This window comes from Lagopus leucura, unplaced genomic scaffold (assembly GCF_019238085.1).
Source record: "Lagopus leucura isolate 7727_CA_CO unplaced genomic scaffold, USGS_WTPT01 Super-Scaffold_73, whole genome shotgun sequence".
Taxonomy (NCBI): domain Eukaryota; kingdom Metazoa; phylum Chordata; class Aves; order Galliformes; family Phasianidae; genus Lagopus; species Lagopus leucura.
Genome location: NW_024962252.1, coordinates 16,691,345 through 16,715,495, shown reverse-complemented (window position 1 = coordinate 16,715,495; position 24,151 = coordinate 16,691,345). Strand labels below are relative to the sequence as shown.

The 24,151-nt window shown below is 39.1% G+C and overlaps 1 protein-coding gene across 3 annotated transcripts in view; it reads right to left on the bottom strand.

Annotated features, from left to right (window-relative positions):
• Positions 1-11,252, bottom strand: part of FAM83B (family with sequence similarity 83 member B) — a 49,620-nt gene extending 38,368 nt beyond the window's left edge. The window contains exons 1-2 of one of the 3 annotated variants that reach the window (XM_042895169.1): positions 11,187-11,252; positions 6,125-6,628 (exon numbers count right to left, since the gene is read on the bottom strand). In XM_042895169.1, the coding sequence (XP_042751103.1) occupies positions 6,125-6,568 (444 nt within the window). In that variant the 5' untranslated portion in view covers positions 6,569-6,628; positions 11,187-11,252. Of the gene's footprint in view, positions 1-6,124; positions 6,629-7,406; positions 7,475-10,744; positions 10,919-11,186 lie in introns of those variants that run through there. The other 2 variants (XM_042895168.1, XM_042895170.1) reach the window with 2 other exon arrangements.
• Positions 11,253-24,151: the final 12,899 nt, after the last annotated feature.

The window sequence follows — 24,151 nt, the reverse complement described above, 5'->3', positions numbered from 1 at the left end:
TTTGAAAAGAAGAAAAAGAGAGAAACAAACCCCAAATACACTGGACTGGCACCTAGAAGCACCATTTTGCCTGAGCAATATCACTTTATGTCAACAGTCTTGTATTTATAGCAGATCTTTACTTATAATCTATTCAGCATGTTGTAGTACAAAGGTATTCCTGAATATGCCTAAAGAACACTTTACAGAATGCACAAGTATAAATGACTTTTTAATAGCACTTTCTTGTTTTGACTGACAAAGATTTATGTCAATAAGAGAAAATGTTTTAATGAAAAATATTGCCACAAAACATATGTATGCACTTCTCATATACTAGGCAGACATTAATAAATACAGCTATCTGTAAGGTCTGATCTTTACTTTTCCTTATTCCATTTTTAAATCCATCATAGATGTGCAGTATTTTGATAATGCATTAGCACAGCTGTGACACAAAAAGGCAATGCCTATCAATCAGTTCACTGCCTCTTTTCAGATAAAACACAAGCATCAAATACTGGTGAACAGACCTGTAAACCTTTGACCTGATGGAAACCCTGTGAGCAAAAACTTCTCAACTGATTACACTATATTTTTTTTTTTTTTTTGGTCAGATTCCCCCTCCTCATGCTAATCCTAGCCTCTGCTTGCTCTTCAGTTTTAGATCCTGTGAGTGAATATAATGTATAGAGAAATGGTGTAGAAGAAATGCGCTTAACAGAAGTCCTAGGCCTCTGGTGTTTGCTTGTGCTCTTTTACATCCCTGCCCTCCTAAATTTTCACATCTCAAAACCTCTTCTCCAGAAGTTATAAAAGTTCTCCCATGTGTTAAAAATTCAGGTCAAATTAAGATGATTTCCTGTTAGCAGTTAAATTAGCATTTCCACGCACTTCAGTTTTAAGTACAATTTGATCATTAAGTCCTTCTACTCCTCTCTTACAAAATCTGAGTGGCCACTTCAAAGAGTGTCCTATTGATGCCTCTTCTCTTTGTATTTATCATCACTTGTATGACTATGCTCACGCAAACAATGTCAAGGCAGGGGGCGAGGGGGGCAGGTAAATAAACAAGGACGAGGAATCCAAAGGCAAATTCAGTCTGGTGAATACCTGACATGATTACTCACTGTGAGCAGATAACAAAGAACAAACACCAAATCATACAGTAGGAACACAAACAACACATCCTCGTCCAGTGTGCTGCATGTCCCCTATGTGATTAGAAAAACTGGGACACAACCTTATTCTCTCTAATGAATCTACAAAAGGCTAACATCATGTTTCACCTGGAAAATATACGCATGACTGCCATGCTGGTCTGCAAATACCAGGAACCCAAAGGTGGGCAGAAGCAGATGATAAATGCACTTTTTAAATGTAGCTGGTACTAAAACACCTGCTGAAGTCCTTGTTTAGTAGCATATCTTAGCAAAGAAAATTTTGTTCAGACATCTTCAACTGAAAACTTAAAAAATATATCCATCGTTTATCAGGGACTCTAGAAATAGCATAATTTTTTTTTTTCAGTGGGATGACTATTTCATTTACCAACCTTTCTCCTGGGATTCAGTAATTTTTTCAGTTTATGAACAATAAATTGTAGCCCCTCTCTCTCATCTACTTGGACTGCTGTAGTTAATGAGCTAAGATAAGCACTGCTGCAAGCATAATTCACTATCATTGTTCCAATCTCTGTTCAAATTATATTTAAAATAGTTGGCAAAGAGTATTGTTGAGAGTAAAAATGATTGCTTAACAGTCTTCCACACCCATATTCTACAAGTTTCTTTCTGCATGGAGGCATCACTCTTCATATAAGCACATAAAGAGCCTGGTTTTCTCTCATATTTGTATACAGCTAGTACTAGATCATTATTTCTATGCATATCTATGCAGATATCCAAACAAGGAGATCAATACCATATGATCATTTTTTTCTGTTATGCACATCCTCTTGCTCATGCCTTAAAGTATGAAAACAAATCAAACAAACTGGGGAAAAAAAGAAATCAGAAGAAATTAATTTCCTTTTTCCACAGATGTAAAAAGAGCCAACTGTTTTTATTTACTTGACTTAGGCCAGGACTCTGCAAGACAAGACAGAAATGATACTTAGACTTCATACAATAGTTCTCTTACAAGAACTCAAAAAAGTCCTCTGTAACTTACTAAAGGCCTACATACAGGTGGTCCAGCAAGACTTAATAACAGGTTACACCCTTTTACACTATAAATTAATTCTTTCTCATGGCTTCAAGTTTTGTAAACATTAAAAAACCCAATTTCAGTAGAAACACTTGCCTCTCTTCAATTTTCCAAAATAATCATACATTAACCATCTAGATCTCAATCTTCTTAAGAAATAACTTTTTAAAAAGTCTTACAATTATTGCTGATTTTATGAATCCAGGTTGAAGATGCTATGCTATTTGAATAAAATAAATCAGTGCAAAGTGTGGCATATTAACTGGATAGCCTGCAACTTAATACATTCCATCAGGAATCCCAAAAGTATTTCAAGGAAGTCTTTCAGTGTTTTCTGGCTTGTGTTGCAAAGCAGTAATCCTTGGGTTGTCTAAACAACATGATTCTTAACAAAACAGGTTTGAATTCTCTCCAGGAAGAGTTGATCTTTATTTGGATATCAATCTAAAAGACTCAGAACTATGCATTCTCTCTATGGTATGTAGGAATGTTTCAGTGGTGGAAAGGGGAATCCAGTTAACGAAGTGAAAGAAAAACATGCATCCAGAAGGACCCTTCGCTGCTATGTCCTGCCCTTTCCCTGTTCCCTTGCCCTGTCAATCATGCTTGAGAAAACAGTACAAGATGTTTGTAAAACCCATGTGCAAGCTTCACAGCTTATAGTTTTGAGGCAACTCATGAAAAGTCATACAGGGGAAGAACACTTCATTATTGAAATCTCTGTGTTACTTTATATTAAGAGGAGGAAGATTGACAAAGATAAGTAATCATCTTGATACCATTTCTCAGATGAATAATCTTGTCAGGAAAAACTGCTAAACATTATCAGTTGTGGTTCAGACAGCTCAGCTGGGATGAGTCAGGCTGTACGAACACCTCAAGCTTCCGAGAAGCTAGAAACCTACCAGTGATTAAAGGCACAACCTTCCAAAACACAAGGAATAAGGCTACCAGCTTGTTTGCAAAGTCCGCCATTAAGGTCAGACAGACCTCGCAGCGCTTTCTTCCCCACACGGTTACATCAACATCTGAAAAAGATTCATGGTTCGTGAACTGACATAGTCCTGCCAAACAGCCTCCTTGCATGAACATCAGTTATGTCAACAGAGGAGCAGGGTTGGCAAGCTGTATCATTTGAAGATGAGGTCTAGTTACACTAACAGTAAACCCACTTTGTTGGCAAGTCGGTTTGACCTGAGGCATTCTGCTAACCTCGCTCTGACAGCATAGCTATCCTACAGAAGTACTGTAGACTGTGATGTAATGTCATCTTCTGTACAACAAATTCTAATCTTTGTTCAGAAACATATATCACAAGTATGCAGTCCATTGATATGAGACTCCATTGTTATATTGACTGAATTTAGCATGAAGATGATGTGCATAATTTTTCTACAGATCATACATCTAAGAAGTGTGTGACAAGATTTTCTTACGACACTATTTCACAGTCAGTTTTTAGTACAGTGTAGCATAGCCTTACATATGGTTTTCCTCTTTAGTCAGGAAAAAATTGCTGTCAGCAAGCAAGTTGCCTAACGTTGTTTACAACATGTCTTCTTAAGGTCAGAATTAACATAAGTAATAATCATTTTAAGGAGTGACACTGTGATGCATCAAGCATGAAAGAGGTCAAGAGTAAGTCCACTAATAATGTCATCTTATCCTTATATATCTCCAAATATTCAAAAGAGTGCACGTTTCAACTAGTTTAGTCTCAGTTATGAATTCTTGGGCTAGTAAACACATACAAATATGTTGAATAGTTTTCTTTATTGGGTGGATCACTGCAGAAGCATTCTCTGACTTGTCCACGTAGGAGTTGGTTTCTCACTGTACTGAGTGTTCAGGTAGTCCAGGAAATCAATGCCTGAACTCAGGTACACAGGTGTGGTGCATAAAGTTTTAGTGGTATGAATACTCTCATCTTAACAGTCTGTTTATTTTCCCACTGAAATTGGGAAAATGCTGAAATGCCCATCAAATTTGCTTAGAGCTGTATTGGTTTAATGTGATTTGCTGAATAACCTTTTTATTCTGTACAGGTTTCTTTTCTCATGTGTGACATTTTTAACTTCCTTTGAAAATTATCATATGACAACATGTCTCCACTAGTACGTAACACAGAACTCTGTTTAATATAACTATATTTTTATACATGGCTTAGGAGAAGTGGGTTAGCCTGTTTACAAAGTGTTTGCCTGCTGTAGGCATGCTTTAAATACCTTACTTTATCTCACTTAGAAATCCTTTAAACTTTTCCACACATATCACAGAAGAGGCTGAACAACCCTCTATCTTTTAGATTTAACTGCTGCTTCCTAAACTAACCAACCTGTATCGATCGCTGTGTCAACAGTGTTATGATTGCTGCTCCTGAGGTTGTACTGATCAACTACACAAGCCTTTCAGCTGTCTCATTTGGCAGTGACACATACATCATATCCTCTTTGTAACATGAGAATGACACAGCCTTATGAGTGAGCTAAAGTAATATAGAATAAACTTCCTTTTCAAAAAGAGGTAAGAATCACACTTACTTTTCTGCCAAGCCAAATTCAGAGTAGACAAACTCCCTAAAAAGACATTTAACTAGACAGCTCTTGAGAGTCATTGGAGAGGGCCTGGATGGCATATAAACAAAATAGCTAAGCAGAAGTAGAAAAGGACTGGAAACAGTATTTCCTCATGATGTTTCGGGATCTCACAAATCTGAGCTGGCCTTGGCAACAGACTTAACTCTGTTTTCCTTCTTTACCTTTCAGCAGATACATTAGTAGCTCTGGAGCAGCAGTTGAAAAAGATCAAAGTATGCCAACCAAGCCAAGTCCTACTGCATCCAAAAGAAGAAAACAACAACTGTCAATTTAAAAGGGACAAAGGGGAAAAAAAAAAACAAAAGAATTCTCTTCCTTGTGTTGAGAACAGACGATAATTCAAGGCTGTAAATTGCATGACAAATGGTCTAGTGATAAGTCTATTGTAGCAACAAATTATATGCTTTATCTAAATAGAGAGACCTCATAAAAAGACATCCTTCCCTTCCACACACCCTTTTCAATTCACTTCTATTGCACCCACTTACATGCATATTTAAGTCACAATAGTGTTTACAGAGGTACTTGACTTGGATGTCCTACAGATTTAAAGCCGTCACAGAGCAAAAATAAACCTTTTCCATGGGGAAGAAAGGAGGGCATGGTATACTTGCTAGGAATACTTCTGAAACATCTGTTTCAGGAGGTAACATGGCCCAGAGTCCACCTCAACACCTTAATTATAGATCTACTTTTTATTTTTATTTTTGTTAAACATAATGCTAGGAAGCAAGAGGCACATGCATTGTACATACACAGCACCATCTTCTCAATGTGACTCTTAGGAAACTCAAGATGCAAAAGTCCCTAAGCAGAGACAAGTACATTCGGAGAAGTAATACTCTTAATACTCTCTGATACCTTCCCAATTAACTTTCATGGTGATAATGGGCATGCAAAATCACAAAATCACAAAAGCTGAGAATCATAAGGTGCATGAGTACAATGTACATACAGATGTTATTTTTTTCTAACAACAGGATAGCATGCCAAACTGATGCATGTTCCCATTGAATATATTCCCAACTGATGAAGGACAGAAACCTTAGGATTATACCCTGCAGTTGGATAGATCTGTGTCATTTGAGGCATATTCAAGTGAGGTCAAAGCAATGGTATGCTGATTACCAAAAATTTCACATGGATTAATGGTCAGCAATACAGTAAAATAGTCATAATGCTTCATTAATTCCTTCAACTAATCCCTGATCCCTTGTAAATGAGGTTAAATTGTAAGCAGCCAGATAATTTTTTTCTTGCCAAGGGAGGAAAAAAGCTCCTGATAAAACACCAACTAGATAATTGATACTTTTTTTTTCCCCAGCATTTTTCATGTTTACCTTTCTTGCATCTCTTATCATCTTCCGAATAGTTTCCTTTATGGTGTAAGGCTGTGCTCGTGGGGGATGAAAAAGCAGATCGATATTTGTGCCACCAGAAATTCCAGGCATCAGGTAGGGCCAACCTAAGTCAAGATTTGGAGCTTCCACATCTGATTCAATAGGCCAGTAGGTTCCCGAGGAAGAGGTGTCATCAATGGCATTGTTAGAGGAATAAACTGTGTTTTGGGGAAGTTTATGAACATTGTTCAAAATATAATCAATTTCCTCATCTGCAAGGAACTCTGAACATCTCTCTTTCGAAAGAAATTCTTTGTAGGCTTCTAAACCTCCTTCAATTAGAGCATCAATAGCTACTCGGTACCATTCCTTGTAATGAGGCTCAATAAAGTTGTCTGATCTGCATTCATCATGTAGGGATGATAGTAAAGATGAGGTCTCCATTTTCACATATATTTTGTACAAAGTCTCTTATACTTCCATTTGTGAGTTGGTGAAATATACCTGGAAGGAGAGGAAAGTAAAGTAAGACAACAATCAGAATAGTTCTAGCAGTCTAAGTCAGACACACGCACAGATATTATGCAAAATACTTTTCTGATAATATTGCTGACACCTTTTTCTCACACCTTCTAAGAACATCAAAGAGTTTTGAAAATGCTCAGAGATGAATATTCCCAAATGACTATTAGGAAGCTACTTAAGGAGCCTCTTCCACTTAAGGCAATACGAAGCATGTGAAATGATTTGGTGAAAGTCTTCTATTTAAAAGACAGCAGAACACTGAATATCTGCACCAGTAACACATACACAAAGTATACTCCAGTACACTACTGTAGGCAGTGTTTCAAAAGTCTCTTTATAATAACAACTGACAGAGTAGTGTTGAGAGAAACACTTCAGAAAACAATTATTTCCTAATTTTTGATGCAACACATACCTTTTCTCTGGCTTCTTTGAAATTACAGTAATTCAGCTCCTACTTCTTATCTGTTTGTTCTCCCATGCTGATCTAATCCATTTGTTGCTCCTAAGCAGGTACAGCCTACCTCATTTCAGCGACTTATGAGGAACTCCAGAAAGATGTCCCCTCCCACATCTGGGATCAAACTCTGATTCAGCAATCTGATGTCTAGTTTCCACCCTGCTCATTCCTTCTGCCAAAAGGAGCGGCTGCTTTAATCTCACCTTTTTTTTTTTTCTTTTTTTTTCCCCGAAACATTATTAATAAGCAAGAATAAGTAAGCTCTTTATTGCTGATGGTATAAAAATTCATTCTTACCATCTTTTTTATTTCATTGAACAAGGATTGAAAGGCTTGGTTCCTGCTGTGTCAGTTTTGGATTTAAGGCTGACAGGACAATTGACCAAGATTCCTTCCCTCATGCCTGTGCAACTCTAAGGAATTCCTGCAACTCGCCTAGAACCTACACTGCATGATTTTCTGCACCAGACAGAAAACCTGGAAAAAAAAAATAATGTCACAGGAATGGCATCACCAGCCATGCGAAATAGAAAGATGATGATATATGGTAGTGGTGCCTCATTTCTCAGGGCTAGGACACAAGCCTTGCATCATGTGGAGCTTAGGAGAAAGACAACAGAAGTAGGAAAGAACAGCTAGTGAAGCCAGAATAATTATGATAAGCACATACAAAGTATTGTTTGCAACTTAACGCTAGGTTACCTTGTAAGCCTAATTATTAGTATGGCAATATAATAGGAAGAGTCATACAGAGTTTCATTTACTGACATATAAATAAAATTCTCTATTCATATCAAGTCCTTTCAGATATTTTTGCTAACAACGTTTCTATTGTCCGCTGGGAATGGTTTAAATCTTCTTGAAAGGAAACTTAAGTTTGCTGCATTAACCTAGGAATGGAAATCAAAATTTCCATGCCTTATTGGTACTCTGAAGTACAATGAAATGTTCAATTAAACCAAGATTTCTGAGGATCTTGGGAAATCTAAGGTTAAAAAAAGACAAAGAAAGAATAATCCAGATCTGAGGCTGGCACCAGCATGTCATAAGAAATAATCCCATTTGAATCCTGTCTCCCAGCCAAATAGCAGGATAGATCTTCCCAGATAGGATTGCTTTCGAGCCTGGGGGAAAGGAGTGTTTCCTACAGCTTCCAGAGAAGCTCTTTATGGTGAACAGGAAAGCAGCAAGTAAAAGGGATCTGATAGCTTTCCTCTGATCAAGAATTATATGTATTCCTATGGCAGATACTCAGGGCTTCATTCTACACTGCATTTGCAAGCAAAAATACGACATTATAAAATGGAAACAATACCATTTCCACACATACGCTGCCCAGATGCAGATGACAGACTGTGGTGTAGTGTGGCAGATCAACCAAGCATGCAGCACAGACAAAACAGACTATTTCAAAGGTCAAACTCTGAAAATACTGCAAAAATAAAAACTTCAAATTGGTATACCATAAAAAGCAATCATGTGGAACAGCTTTTCAAGAAGTTTTAGGCAAAGAATGAAAAACTACCAAGAGTACAAAGTGCACAGCTATTAGGCTGAGTTGTTCTGAAGAATCTCAATAGTAATGGATGCAACTTTACTGACCACCTCACATACTCCTCTCATAGGACCTTCCAGAACAAGGACCACTCCAAACAGTGCTAGAAAACAGTCAGTCTTAGCATGACATTAAAGGATTAATCTTTTTTTTTACTAAGGCAATTGAAAGATATTTTTGAAATCATTATTGTTTTAGAATGGATATTCTCCTAGTAGTTTTGTCACTGGATGCCAATATATGTTGTTGAGAAAGACATTCAAGCATTTATTTCAAAACTTCGGTTAAATCCCTTTCTCTTCTTCTCTCCCTTTGACAACAGCACTAGGGAACAGGACTATATTTAGTATGTGGAGTTGTGCAATATAAAATATTTAATGTTATGAGCACATCTACATATATATAATGCAGAAATGATTGCATGCGTGTACATTTGTGACCATTAATTGTTGCATGGACCAAATACAGTAACTTACACTCAACACCTTCCAAACAGGAATAGCTATTTTACAGGGAGCATATTTGACACTGATCTTTGATTTACAAGTGCTGTTTATAAAAGAAGTTTAAAGCTGCATATATTTCTTTAAGAAGTAGATGTTAAATCTGTCAGCATGGAAATAAATCACAGAGGAGGTGAGACAAGTGAAATAATTCTAGTTCCACTTTTTTGAAGTAAGGACACCAGCATGCGATGCATTCGTGAGAAGAAACAGAAGAAAACTCTCAAATTAAAATTATAATGTCAGGTGTATTTGACAAGAAGTCTTGAAGCAGGGATTTTCCTCCTCAGAAGGCAAGAAGCTATTTTGTAGAAAATATATCTATGAAATCAATATCTTTATTGAATGAGAGATTGAGGTTTAAGCAAAACTCTAAAGGAAAGCTTTGATATAGTTATCAACCATATCTAACTTCTGCAAAATCAACTTGATTCCTCATGATTTATTCTCCTTGAGCAAACAATTCTATCAGCAAAGTTGTGCTGAATGAGGCCCTTCTCTGGAGGCTTCCAGGACCCTGACAACAGCCACCCTCCCATCTTTGCAGATGTCACCTATGCTTTGTAAGACTCATGACCACAAATGCTACCAGGAGAGGTGTTGTTTATACCCTGAGAAAGAAGCTTAACTTCTAGTCCTGTCTGTCACCCACCTGGAGTCCAGCAAGAAGAAAAGCTGAAAGAAAACCAAGCGTGTGTTTTTATGGGAAGATACGGAGAGTATCCCAGCTTCCACAAAAACAATATATGAGAAACTCCCTCTGCAGAAAATGACACAGTTTTCTAGGGTGGCTCCAAAAGTACAGCCTTCCAGGCTAGAGCTGAGGACAAGAAACTTCCCTGCCTAGCTATTTTTCATAGGATTTCAAACATTTCCCATTCAGTAACTCTGGGGCAGCCCCGATCTCAGGCTCTCACGACTGGTCCACGGAAAGGCCCTGGCCATGGTGCTCTCAATAGGGACGTCCTCAGCCCCTTCCCCAGTCACCTGGCCAGCTTCCACGCAAAGTTTCCATCTCTATACCTTGCAAGAGGGACATTTCTTGTCCCAGCCCCTTCGCGTGTGGTCTCTGGGGTTCTAGGAACCTTGCTGCCCTGGAGACGACTGGATGTTCTGCATCCGTCCTCCACCAAACGCGGCATTAAGGAACCGTACCGACGGCACTCGCTATTTACTAACGCCAGGCGGTAACAGGCAACCGTACCGTCGCTTGCACCGAATCCAAGCAAAAACAAACAACAGAACCAAACACAGAAACAACACTGCAAACGTTCCCACTCCTCCACTTTTGAGGCTGGAATTCACTTTTCAGGCAAAAGAACCATCCGCGGGCACCGCCACGTGCTCGGCCACGCCCCAGCCTCGGGGCACCGCACGTGTGGCACCTACGGCCACCTCGGGGCGGACAGCAGCGCCCGCCGGGGCTCGGCGGCACCTCAGCGCCCCTCAGCGCCGCCCCGGCCCCGCCACCGGGGGGAGCCCTTCTCGAGGGCCGCCCGCCCCAGCCCGGTGCCCCGTACCGGCCGGGCCGAGGGGGGCGAGCGGCCCCGGCGGGAGGCGGACGGAGAGCCACTTACTGCGCCGCTGACCCGCGGGGGGACTTCGCCTCTTCCCGGCTCTTCCCGGCCCGGCGGGAGACCCAGCTCCTGCGATCGCGGCCGCGGCGAGTCAGGACGGCGCAGGGCTCCCCGCAGGTACTTCCCGTCGCTCTCAGGCGCGGTGGGTGTGGAAACCAGTTACAACATGTCAGGACGGTGTCGCACCAAAACTCGCCGCAGAAGCGGGGCGAGAACTTGTCTGAACTGGGGAAGCCCGGCCCTCCCTCGCGCAGAGCGCAGGGCAGCGCCTTCCCAGGGGCGCGGCGGGGCCCCCGACCCGACCCGGCCCGGCCCTGCCCTGCCCTGCCTTGCCTTGCTCTGCGCTGCCTGCCGGACGGGCCTGCGGGCGGGGGTGGCCCCTGGGGCGGGGGGAGGTGGGAGATAACGCTGACGCTGCGCCCTGAGCTGGGGAGAAACGCACCCGTCAGCCGCGAGTCACGGTTTCCAGCTTAACTGCAGGGAGAAAGACTCGGCAAGGGAGCGATATCTGTCTGCACCGAGTTAGATCATGTAGGCTTAAGCCTTTCATAGTTTAATTTCTTTAAAATGCCCTTCATCTGGTGATGTCTTCAGTTAAAGAAACGGCAGTGCACACGGTGTGCCCGCTGGGCCCTCCCGCAGCCAGGGCGCTGAGGCGGCTGTCCGCTGCTCCAAACCCTTTCGGAATGGCCCATCAAAAACACAGCCGTCTTCGCAGCAGAGCCATGGACCTGCCTACAGAACAACACCAGGTTTAGTCAGTTAAAGACAACAGATAGGAAACTGCTGATAGACTTTACCCCTGTGAGACATAACAGCTTTTTCATGAGTGGTGTCACAGTAAGAATTACATCTTATCAATAACAGTTCACCTCGTCTGGCTTTGGATGCAGACCTCCACCCTTCACTGTCCTGTACTAAGTGCAAGGTACGTCCAGTTTCTGAAGGTAAACACAGCTCTACTGCACCTTTTGGACTTGTCTCTAAGAAAGAAAAAAAAAGAGTGAAAATATATACTGTCTGCACAGCAGTGCACATACATATATGGATGCATGTACATATACCAAAGTGAAAATATACAATGTCTACTCAACAACATACATATATGAAAGTATGTGTCTGGTAGCCACTAAGCAGTATGTTCTGCTGCATTGTGAATTCAGGTAGTGGAATGCACAAGCAAAAATAGCTGGTATCAGCATGTTTGTGGACTGCTGCTTACTGATATAGAATAACCTCGATTAAATGATTTAATCCTTCACACACCTGTAAAAAGAATTTACCTTTGTTTTAGATTAAGCCCTTTTTATCCCATGGAAAATGTCAGGAAGGAGAAGATACATCTGTGGAAACTTGTCCGTAAAGAGGTGGAGTCATATAAATTTCTATAAGCGCTGACTATTTTCTGAAGTTAATTTGAAGGGTAAGAAGGTGGGCACATGATCTCCAAAGGACTTTTGACCTCGACTGAATTGATTAGACTTTCATTACATGAAATGTACAAGTATTAACTGAGTCTTCTTACAAAAATCAGTGCTTGAGTGCAGGCTTAGCACAAACAAAAAGCAATAGTGAGACCAGTCAAGGAAATCTACATGAAAAGGGAACATAGGGTTTGTTGGTTTGTTTGTTTTGTCTGCAACATTAGTATGTGATCAAGAAGAGTTTTCTTCTATACCTGTATGGTGCCCCGCTTGGTGAGAAACTGATATACTTATAGCTATACACATGTACACATGCAATACACATGAACAATATAATATAAAACAACAGCAACAATATCAATAATAATAAAGAATTATTACCAATGCTTTAGTTGTTAAGGAGAAAGCTATTCTCTCTGCATAGCCATTATACCATGCCAACTTTAAGATTGACAGGTAAACTGAGTGATGAGAAGAGACAGAGGAAACTTAAAGCAGATCTTTTTAAATCATGAGAAAGTCTATACATAGAAAATAGAAAAAGGGGATAGCAATTGCTGATGCAGATTCTTTCACGCATTTAGAGAGTGTGTGAGATTATCAATGGAACCCCTCCAATAGCAGAGCAAGACCTGACATTGCACAAAATCCAGGTGGATAATGTGTTACGAAAAATAGATATCTACAGTAAACTGTTAAAGAATGTTTTTATTAGCAGATAGCAAACTCGTGGATCTTGCAACCACAGATTGTGGATACAGACAGTATAAGCAAGCTCAATATCAGTAGTTACTTACTCTTAGAGTTGTGCTGCTGCTGCAGAGGAGGGAATGAACTGTAGAAAGTCTCCAGTCTTTCGTGTGCCTTAACAGCCTTTCCTATTGCTGTTTTTGGAAATAGAACATTGGGCGAGACCAAATTTTATCCTATTGATTGAAATCATATTACTGGAATGATATGAAAAAATTCTTGTTCTGTAAGTAGCTTGTTCAAGAGAAAAAAAGAAACTACAGATATCACCACATTAGAATATTAGAGAATATTAGCAGAAAAAACAGTGATTACCTGAAGTGACCTGGGAGTTCCAATGATGTTATTGATGGGCAGTCATCTCTGTGAGTTTCCATTTGTCAATATGAGATTTATTTTTTTTTAACTGACAGAATATCTTGCCATGTATGAGTCCACCTGAATGCCAACAGCAGGGGAAAACTTTTTATCTATCACATATACAATGACACCAACCCTCAAGGTTAGAATATCTGTTATTATTAATGACAAATATTTATATGAATGAGACTTCTATTCCTACTTATTATGATTTAACTTAGGGAACTTTCAGCAGTAAGTGTTTATATGATACATGACTTTTATGAATTAAACTTCAGTGATTTTAAACAGATATAGAAAGAGTAAAATCCTGAAGATCCATGATATTTACAAATAGAAGGCCATCTCATCTAACGGATAAGCACAGAGACTTTACACACTAATTTTAGAACCAGAGGAAATGTTTGATTACAGATACAGATATATGTGTGGGTATAAAAGAAACAGCATTGCATTTATATCAAATAATTAATACTGATACAAAACTCCCACCTTTCGTAAAGAAGCAGAGAGAAAAATGATGCAGAAGAATATGGAGAAGCTAATATCTTACTCTTAGTATGTTGGGTTTTCGTTTTTTTTTTAAATTAAATAATCATAAACTGATCCTTTGGTGTTGTATTCTGAAGTCAGGGGTACCTTAATTTTTGTAAAGACACAATAAAAATGCTTGCAAATGTCAAAACACCGATTAATTTACCAATCTCCTTCACTGTTTCAAGAAATGGCCGGTGCTTAACATACAAAGAACTAAGTAAAGATCTTTCACAGATGTTCCTGAGAGAGTGTTCCTAACCCATTTGTTGTGGCCTGGGTATTTATGCCATCTGCTGTACATTGGATTCTTCTCCTTGGTCAGGTCCTGTATCAAAGCCTTGTGCAAACTTACAGATATGACTTCAGGAGGTTCAATTATGAAGGTAATCTGAGTGTTTCCTTTAAAATCTGTGGTAAGATGTGAAAAAAATATTCAAAATATTCTAGTTTTTGAAACACAAGTAAATAAAAATCCACCAGTCTTCACTTTTTTTGTGTGTGCCTAATATATATCTATAACTTAGAGACATATATATATATTTTATATATATTATATATAATATATAATATATAATACATATTATATATTATATATTATATATTATATATTATATATTATATATTATATATTATATATTATATATTATAACTTAGCAAGGTGAAAGGGGTGATCAAAGTTGTAGAACTTCCATCTGAGGAAGAACCACACAAACTGGGGCTTTCCAGCTTGGAAATGCAGTTGGTGCCTGAAGGCCATCTGATGTGGTTTATCACATAACTTATAGCTCTGCTGTAAAACAGGTCTGGATACATGGAGGGAAGTTCCTTTGAGGCCTGCTCTAATACCTACATGGATGGCTAAGTGTCTTTTTCAAGCTTACCTAAACTTTCATATTTTCTGAGTCCTACTGAGATTTTATGTGTCCTAGTGATTCAGACTAAATCTTAGAGATCTTTTTGCCCATATGGTACTTTTACAAGTAGACAATAAAGCAAGACCAAATAGAAAATAAATATATATAATTATGTAGGAAACACTGCTGGAATAACAAAATTTTAACATTGTGTTTTATGATTGAGGTTCAGTGCTTAAGTGTTTAGAAATAAGGGACAAATATACTTGTCTCTTGAAGCAAGACAGAATTTGGAGTAATGCAGACAGTAACAATGAAAATATTATATTAATATAGGAAAGGGGAAAAATGATGAGAATTTTTTATATTACAAACTAAATATTATTTAAATTATTTATTATATATAAATAAACATTATTTAAATTTATTATATAAATTATTATAATGACTTGACATTGTGTATAAGTTAGAATCAAATTGTGAAAAGCAGGCCTGAGACTCAGGACACTAGATCGGCATGAAGGTTTTCTGTTGATACATAAGTGATGGAAAATAGCTCTTCCCATTTATTCTGTGTTACTCAGTGCAGGTTCTGTGAGTGCTCAGCTCTCTGTAGGAAAGTAGAGTAATTCCCTTAAGAAGTGGTAAGCTCTCCACTGTTATTTGCTCGTATTGTTTTAGTGAATATCAGTTCTGAATCTTGCAAGGCAATGGCCAAGATCCTGAAATATGTGCATTGGGCTTATGTAAACACTCTCTAGCTTTAAGGATCTTCTGGTCAAGAGAAGATTTCACACATAAGCTCCTGTGTTGTTTCTGACTAAAAAGAAGGGAGAGCCCGTAAATAAATGTATAGAAAGAGAAATGCATAGAAAATGAAATAGGGCTAAAGGGAATAAGTTGTTGCTTGTTTTGGACATGGCTTATTTTCAAAGCTGTTACCTCTTTGACAGGCCTGTATTGGCACTTACCAGGACCCACTTTTGGTTTAGTATTCACCTCTATGCTTGAAGGTGAGGTTGGCAAAGGGATGAAAGGTATCCATCTCTTTCCAATCCCAGAAGTGCCTGAAGCTACTTTTCCTCCCAGTGCTGGTTGTAGTGGATGCTTGGAGCCCTCAGTGTTACCTTGGTGTTTACTTGGGTGCTTTTGGTCCTAATGAGCTTTGTAAACCCAAACATGTTTTCCTTGTAACCTTTTTCTAACACTGAAGTTCAAGAAGGAATAAAGGTTTCAAGATGCCTTTAGGAGATTTCTGGCCTTCAGTGTGGCAGATGAATAAATGAAGAGTGAACCAGGCAGTAAAGCAACCTTCATCAATTAAAATTATATAAAAGTCTCAGCAGCATAGAAAGTTACATTAATCTCCAGTTTAAATTTGAATAAAGCAGCTAGAAAATGGCAGGTTTATTATTTTCTGGGTAGATTCTTGAGCTGTACATAAATTTATAGCCAAGAAAGTTACAACCAATGTTTTAGCTGTAAAGAAATTCCAAAAACATTCCATCTTTTTCTAGCCATCCACACACTTGTTCAGAAAATGCAAATGACTTATGATTAGAGATCTTTTATTAACTGAATGATAAATGAGTTCACACATGAGCTCAGAAAATACTTTCCTGTAAATCTGTTGTTGCACAATTTGCATGAAATTGTTAATCAATATGTGCAGTTAATGAAATAAGCACAATTTACTCTACCTTTATCCAGTTGTGTTCAGAGTTAATATAGTGTCACTGAGACTATGATTAAGGAAAAATATAGACGATGCGGAGTTTAAAGGAGGGTAATGTTTTTTGTCAGATCAGCTAATATTGTTCTGAAAAGTATACTTGTTTATGGATACTCAAGCTTCAGTAGGTCTGAAGCAGAAGTAAACTTCAAATCCAAGTATAAATTATAAACAACTGCTCTGAGTTGAATAACAGATGTATCAAGTACAGAAGAGGTGGTTGAAAGCAGCCCTGTGGAAAAGGACTTGGGGATTCTAGTGCACGAAAGTCTCTACACAAGCTGGCAGTGTGCACTTGCAGCCCAGAAGGCCAACTGCATCCTGGGCTGCGTCAAAAGTGGAGTGGTCATCAGGGAGAGGGAACTGATTGCCCCCTCTACTCTGCCCTCACGAGATTCCATCCGTAGTATTGCATCCCCATCTGGGGCCGCAGGCACAACAAAAACGTGTGAAGCTGTTGGAGCAAGTCTAGAGGAGGGCCATGAGGATGATCAGAGGGCTGGAGCACCTCTCCTGTGAAGAAGGGCTGAGGGAGCTGGGTTTGTTCGACCTGGAGAAGGCTCTGGAGTGACCTCATTGTGGCCTTCTACTATTTAGAGGGAGCTTATAAACAAGAGGGAGAATTTCATGACATTTTGTACAGCTTGGTAGTGATAGGGCAACAGGGAATGGTTTTAAATTAAAGGGAGGGAGATTTAAGTTAGATGCTAGGAGGAAATTTATTACAGAGGGTGGTGAGGTACTGGCACAGGTTGCCCAGAGAAGCTGTGGATGTCCCCTGGAGGTATTGAAGGCCAAGCTGGATGGAGCCCTGGGCAGTCTGCTGTAGTGAGTGGTAACCTCGCCCATGGCGGTGAGGTCAGAAGTGTATGGTCTTTAACGTTTCTTCCAGCCCAAGCAATTTTATGATTCTGTGATCCTGTGATTCCATTACTCTATTCTATGGTTCTTTGATACAGAAGTAGCTGTACAACATCATGGCTGTGATGTTCAACATCATGGCTGTGAGAGTGCCTGTTATTCAGCAAAGTGGCTTTGACAGTTCATATTATTAAGTGACTAGAACAAAAGATTTGGGCAAGTTCTTCAAGTGCCAGCTCTTGCAGAAGCATGCAGTAGTTGAGGGTAACCAAGGGTATCCTGCAAACCTGAGCATGACTGAAATTCCAAGTGAGGGGAGGGAATAAATTATTACAATGTAAGTTTTAAAAAACTCTTGCAATGAGTTGTAGGAAGAGGCAGATGCTTTGTAACAGCTCTTAGTCAGTGTTCTCCATGAATATGAGATGACAAGAAACAGTGCTCATATGTTGCAGCAAGGGAAATTCTAATTGAGCACCAGAAGAAATTAATCTCTGTGAGAGTGGTTAATCAGTGGCATACACTTCCTGGACAGAATGTGGGATCCACCTCTGTGGAGATCTTCAAAATATGACTTGACAAGGCCTTTGCCAACCCTTTCTAAGTTTTTGGGTTGACTGGCATGAAGCAAGGGGTTGAACTAGGCAAATTCCAGAAACACTTTCTAGCCACTTTTTTTCTGTGATGCTGCGATTCTTCTATACTTTCCTTGCTATAACAGTTCTAATTCTGGCAGAATTTACTCCATCTCTAGAATAGTAAAGTTGTCCACAGAGTTTCACAAAAAGCAATTTTTTCTTTGTGCTTCTTTGTCACCCATGTGTTAAAGTCCCCAGTCTTTAACTCCAATTACCATGCAATAATCAAACTTTAGCTTGAGATTATGAAATAATGTTGTTGCCAGATGTTACTGGATGTCTATTAATATTATCAGCAACTGAATGGCTGATTTCTCTCGTACCTAAATTGGCTTTGGAGATAAAACTGTAAGAGCAATGAAAGCCATTCAATCCCTGCACTGGAGTCATCAGTTAGCTCTGTTGATGTCACAGAATCCCAGAGTGATTAAGATTGTCAGGGACCTCTTAGTCCATCTGGTCCACAGTAAGTTGCCTAGGACATGGCCAGGCAGCCTCCAAAGATCTCCAGTGAGGAGACTTCACAAAATATCTGAGTACTCTGTGCCAGTGCTCTGTCGCCCAGACAATAATAATCCTTCTGACAGAATCTGTTGCGTTCGGTTTGGAAACTTTGGTTCTGAAACCAAAAGTCATTGGGGTTAGAAGGATTCTTTGCACATGGACTATATATGATTATTACTTAGGATATTGTAAGTTAAACAAACGTTTACTGGTTACCATAGAATTATAGAATATCCGCAGTTGAAAGAGACCCACAAGGATCACTGAGTCCAAGTCCTGGATTATCACTGGACTATCTCATGTCAAAAACAGAAATTATGTAAAATGTTTGCAGACAGAAAAGGTGAAAAGTTTCTGTACATTGTCAATAACACTGATGTAGCTGCAAGAGATATTGCTGTGCATCACACTTTGAAATATTTGAAGTCCAAGTATTGAGTCCAATAGGATACTGAATGGTTAATCTGAAATAGTCAAATTCCTGAACAGTATCATGAGCAAAACTTACTCCTAAATTCTAACATTCATGAATTCTCTCTATTCACTTTAGATATGTGAAATGGAAAACTGTTAACTTTTGTGATAGAAGTCCAGAGATCTCCTTGCTGAAGTCAAGGTACACAATCACAATGTCCCCTGCTCTCTCCCCATCTATTCAGCCACTGATGACATCATAGAAGGCTATCAGGTTAGTCAACATGGATTCACCAAGGGAAAATCACGTTTGACCAACCTCATAGCCTTCTATGATAATGAATGTGTTAACATTTAGGTGGTGATCCTATTCTGAGTTGTACTTAGTAAGTAAATGAATAAGGCTAGTTCAACTCAGGACAAAAAGTTGATAGGCTAAGGAGTCATTCATTAAAAGTGTCTGATTATGACTGTGGAAATTGGCAGTTGCCCTTGCTGAGAACTGAACTTGTTTTAGACCGGAATCATTTACACAGGAAAAAAAAAAAAAAAAAAGTGTTTTGAAACTCAAAAATATCTAAAGATCAGTTATGCTGAACTATAAATGTATAGCAATCTAGAATGAAGCAGCATATCATAAAAAATATAAGGCAGCACAAAAATTTCTGAAAATGAAGTAAATGCTTATCCTTTCATTTTTTATCTAAGGCTGGGCAATTTCTGCATAAAATAGACAAAATGTTTTCAAACCTAAAAAGGGACTTTGATGACTAGCACAGGACCTCAGGCACCTATGCTGAAAATTGCTCATCAAATAAGCCCTGTTCAATTGTTATTTAAACTGACTCCATGGGGTCTTATTTTCCCATTTTAAAGCTCCATGGTGCCTGTCTTTATATGCATTTGTATATGCAGATCTTTGTTCCTCTGGGCACCTTTGCATCTAACTCATAAGCCTGATCAACATCCAGAAGCTTTGAATTACTCCTCTTACAGACCATGTGAAACTCAGATCAAAAGGTTTTATAGGTATTTGAGTCCTGTGCTGAATCTAGTCTTCCCAGCTATATGTCAGTTTTCATTTGCTGTCTGATTTGCAGTGGAAGGAATGAAAATGTTTCCATTTTCATTTCCTTCAATCAGATTTAGTTCAATAAACAAGGCAAATCTTAACAGAATATTTTGATGAATGAAGCACATCAAAGAATCATAGAAAGTTTTGAGTTGAAAGTGACCTTTAAAGATCATTCAGTCCAGTCCCCTGCCATGGGCAGAGATATATTTCACAAGATCAGATTTTCAAAGTCTCATACAATCTGTCTCTGAACAATTGCATGGTGAGACATCCACAACTTTATGGGGCAACCTGTTCCAGTGTCTCACCACTCTCATAGTATCCAACCCAAATCTTTTGATATGGTCCCACATCACATTATTATATCTAAATTGAAAAGATGTGGATGTGATTGGATGTGGATGTGGATGTGATATTCAGACGGTAAAGAATTGGTTGGATGGTCACAGCCAGAGGATTGTCAAGAGTGGCTCTATATCCAGAGGGAAGCTGGTAATGAGTGGTGTCTCCCCAGGTTCTATCTTGGGACTGGTACTATTCAACATCTTTATTTGATGAATTGGCTAGTGAGATTGAGTGCACCCTCTGAATTTGCTGATGGCACTAAGCTGAGTGGTTCAGTTGACACAAGAGAAGGAAGATGTTATCTAGAGGAATCTGGAAAAGCTTGAAAAGTGGGCCTCTGAGACCTTAATGATGTTAAATATGGTAAAGTACAAGGTGTTGCACTTGGGTCAGAGCAATTTATTGATTTATTGAACTTCATGAGGTTCACCTGGATCCACTGCTCGGGTCTGTCGAGGCATCCCATCCCTTGGGCATGTCAATCACAACACACAACTTGGTGTCAATCCGCAATCTTGGTGAGCATGCACTTGATCCCACTGTTGATGTCACTGATGAAGATGTTAAAGAACATCAGTCCCAGTACTGACCCCTGACAGACACCAATTGTCACCTATCTCCATCCTCAGAGGATGGTGAGACAGGTTGCTTTGGATGCCCTATCCCTGCCAGATGTCCTATCAAGGCATACTGTGAGCTTGATCTAGTGTGTGGCAACCCTGCCTATGGCAGGTGGGCTAGAGCTAGCTAATCTTTAAGGTCTCTTTCAAGCCATTCTATGGTTCTATGATTCTGCCATCATTCTATGAATCTAAGTCTATCTTCTTTGCACTTAAAACTATTGTTCCTTGTCCTATCACTACAAGCCCTGTTAAGAAATCTTTCAGCATCTTTTTCATCTGAAGACTAATGCATAAACTGTAGTAAAGAAGGTGACCTCAGAAACATACAGTACCAGTGACTTTCTACATTGTGAGCCAGTATGCAACATGTCCACACCTACCAGAAGAGCAGATACAAGGTCATGTGCAGTTATGCATACCCATAAAAGCAACATAAGAATAGTGAATTTGAAAGACAAACAACAACATTTGACCAGTAACTTCAGAATTGGAAGTAACGCTAGGCATTTAATTGCTATATTATTCATATAGAAATAGTTTTTCATGAAGGAGGGTCGTAACGAATTGTGGTCTGAATCTGGGAGAGTACAAACTATGTTGAAAGTAACAGGAAAAGAGAGAAAAGGATGAATGAGAAATATCAGTACAAGTTAATTCCTTATGTGATAAGAACGGAAGTGTTCCTTGAGGGATATTTTATAGGCAAATGACTTAATGGCTGCTTTGTAATTTCTTTTATCCCTTCACCTGAAATGTACACATACACACACTGCTGTAACATAACAACTCAGCAATGCTGTTTTCACTTTTGGTATTTTGCTTTCCTTTGATTTCATTCAGTTTCCTAAGACAGTCTACTTCTTCTGAAAAGTTTCAATTCTGCATAGTGTAAAATTAAAGTTCTAATATAGTGTTACAATTTATAACAACTACTGGGATCTACTTCCTTAATAAGAATGACATATATTAACCAGAATGCTGAGAAATGTGTAAAAGCAACTAGCGACTTCGAGGACTCCTGTTACAGTGGAATCGACTCTAATGAATTACTGACGTCATAATAAATGGAATTAGAGCTAGGAATAGAAACAATCCATACTAGACTTAAAATATTCAGATCAGTGAATTTAACACCAAAATTAAGCACATAGAACATTCAGTGAAAAGGAAAAAAATAATAAAGGAAATTATATGATAGCAATAAGTTATCTCATAGGCAAAACTGATGAAAATTATGCAACTATTGGTGATGATCTGTGATATTACATAACACATTAAATTATCCTAAATATATTAGTCTGAATGTATGTGAATTACAGTCTGCATTAAATACCGATTAAATGCGATAAACAGTGAAAAAAGTATTCCAATCAATATAGATCTTGTTTCTTATCTTTCCGTGTTTCATCCATCACCCCACTAAATTTTGGCTAAACCTTGCCAAGCAGCAGGGGCAGTTCACTCTATTATTCTTCTCAGAAGGGAAGCTCTGTATATTTTATACAGCTTGGTTTTGTAGGATTTTTCACAGGAAGAGTAGTAGGATTTAAACAAAATTAACAAAGTGACATGTTTTTATTAGAAAATTTAAAGCTGAAGTGACACGCTTTGCTTATCAAATGCAAATCACTAAACATGCAGTAGTTATTATTTTCATTTTTTTGAATGACCTATAAAAATCCCTTCTCTTGGAGATTTATTCTATTCTTAAGCAGAAAGTTAGACTGTTGTGCATATAATGCAAAAGAGCACTGTACTGGACAGCAAATATATATATTTTTATATATTTTTAGTAACAATTGGATCTTTTTGGAATGAAAGCTGTTATTCTAAAGCACCAGAACTCTATTTGACCATTTATTTGAGTCTGTATACTGCATGCATTATGTAATTCAGTGAATTTTTAAACTTAGGAAGAATAAGAATTATTTAATATCATACAATCATCAAATCATCATGGAATCATAGAATGGCCTGGGTCGAAAAGGACCACAATGATCATGTAGTTTCAACCCCCCTGCTATGTGCAGGGTCACCAACCACCAGACCAGGCTGCCCAGAGCCACATCCAGCCTGGCCTTGAATGCCTCCAGGGATGGGGCATCCATAGTCTCCTTGGGCAACCTGTTCCAGTGCGTCACCACCTCTATGTGAAAAACTTCCTCCTAATATCTAACCTAAACCTCCCCTGTCTCAGTTTAAAACCATTCCAGTTCTATCACTATCCACCCTCGTAAACAGCTGTTCCCCCTCCTGTTTATATGCTTCCTTCAAGTGGAAGGCCACGAGATCTCCCCAGAGCGTTCTCTTTTCCAAGCTAACCAATCCCAGTTCCCTCAACCTTTCCTCATAGGAGAGGTGCTCCAGCCCTCTGATCATCTTAGTGGCCCTCCTCTGGAGCCATTCCAAGAGCTCCATGTCCTTCCTGTACTGGTGGCCCCAGGCCTGGATGCAGTGCTGCAGATGGGGCCTCACAAGAGCCGAGCAGAGGGGGACAATCGCCTCCCTCTCCCTGCTGGCCACCCCTTTGTTAATGCAGCCCGGAACACAGTTGGCCTTCTGGGGTACAAGTGCACAATTCTAGCTCATGTCCAACTTCTTGTTTACCAGGATCTCCAAGTCCTTCTCCAAAATGAAAATAAGTAACATTTACAAAAGGAACAGTAACAAAGAACAATAACAGTAAATAACAATGATAACAGTAAAAAGAACAACAAAATAGTTTTATTTATGGAAACTAGAACTTTAAATTCTTGTACATCCTTCATCATTGAACAGAAAAAAAAAAAAGAAAAAACAAAAAAAGAGGATCAAACTAGAGGACTAGTTTATACAATAAACTCTTCGTGTACTTAAAATAGATTTACCTACAGGGAGAAACTATGCCAAAACAGTGGAAAGAATTGCAAAGTCAGATGCTCTCTTCTAATACTGAAAGGTATAAGGCTTGTGAAGGGCTTGGAGAATAAGCCCTATGAGGAAAGACTGAAGGAACTGGGGATGTTCAGCCTGGGGAAAAGGAGACTGAGGAAGACCTTATTGCTCTCTTCCAATATCTGAAAGGTGCTTACAGCAAGAGCAGGGTTGGTCTCTTCTCACTGGTGACAGGTGACAGGATGAGGGGAAATGGCCTTAAGTTGTGCCAGGGTAAGTTTAGGTTGGATAGCAGGAAAAACTTCTTTACAGAAAGGGTTGTTAAGCACTGGAATAGGCTCCCCAGGGAGGTGTGTCATCAATACTAATTGATAGAAGAATAAAATGGTGCTTTGGAAGTGAGCATGCTCTAGTAG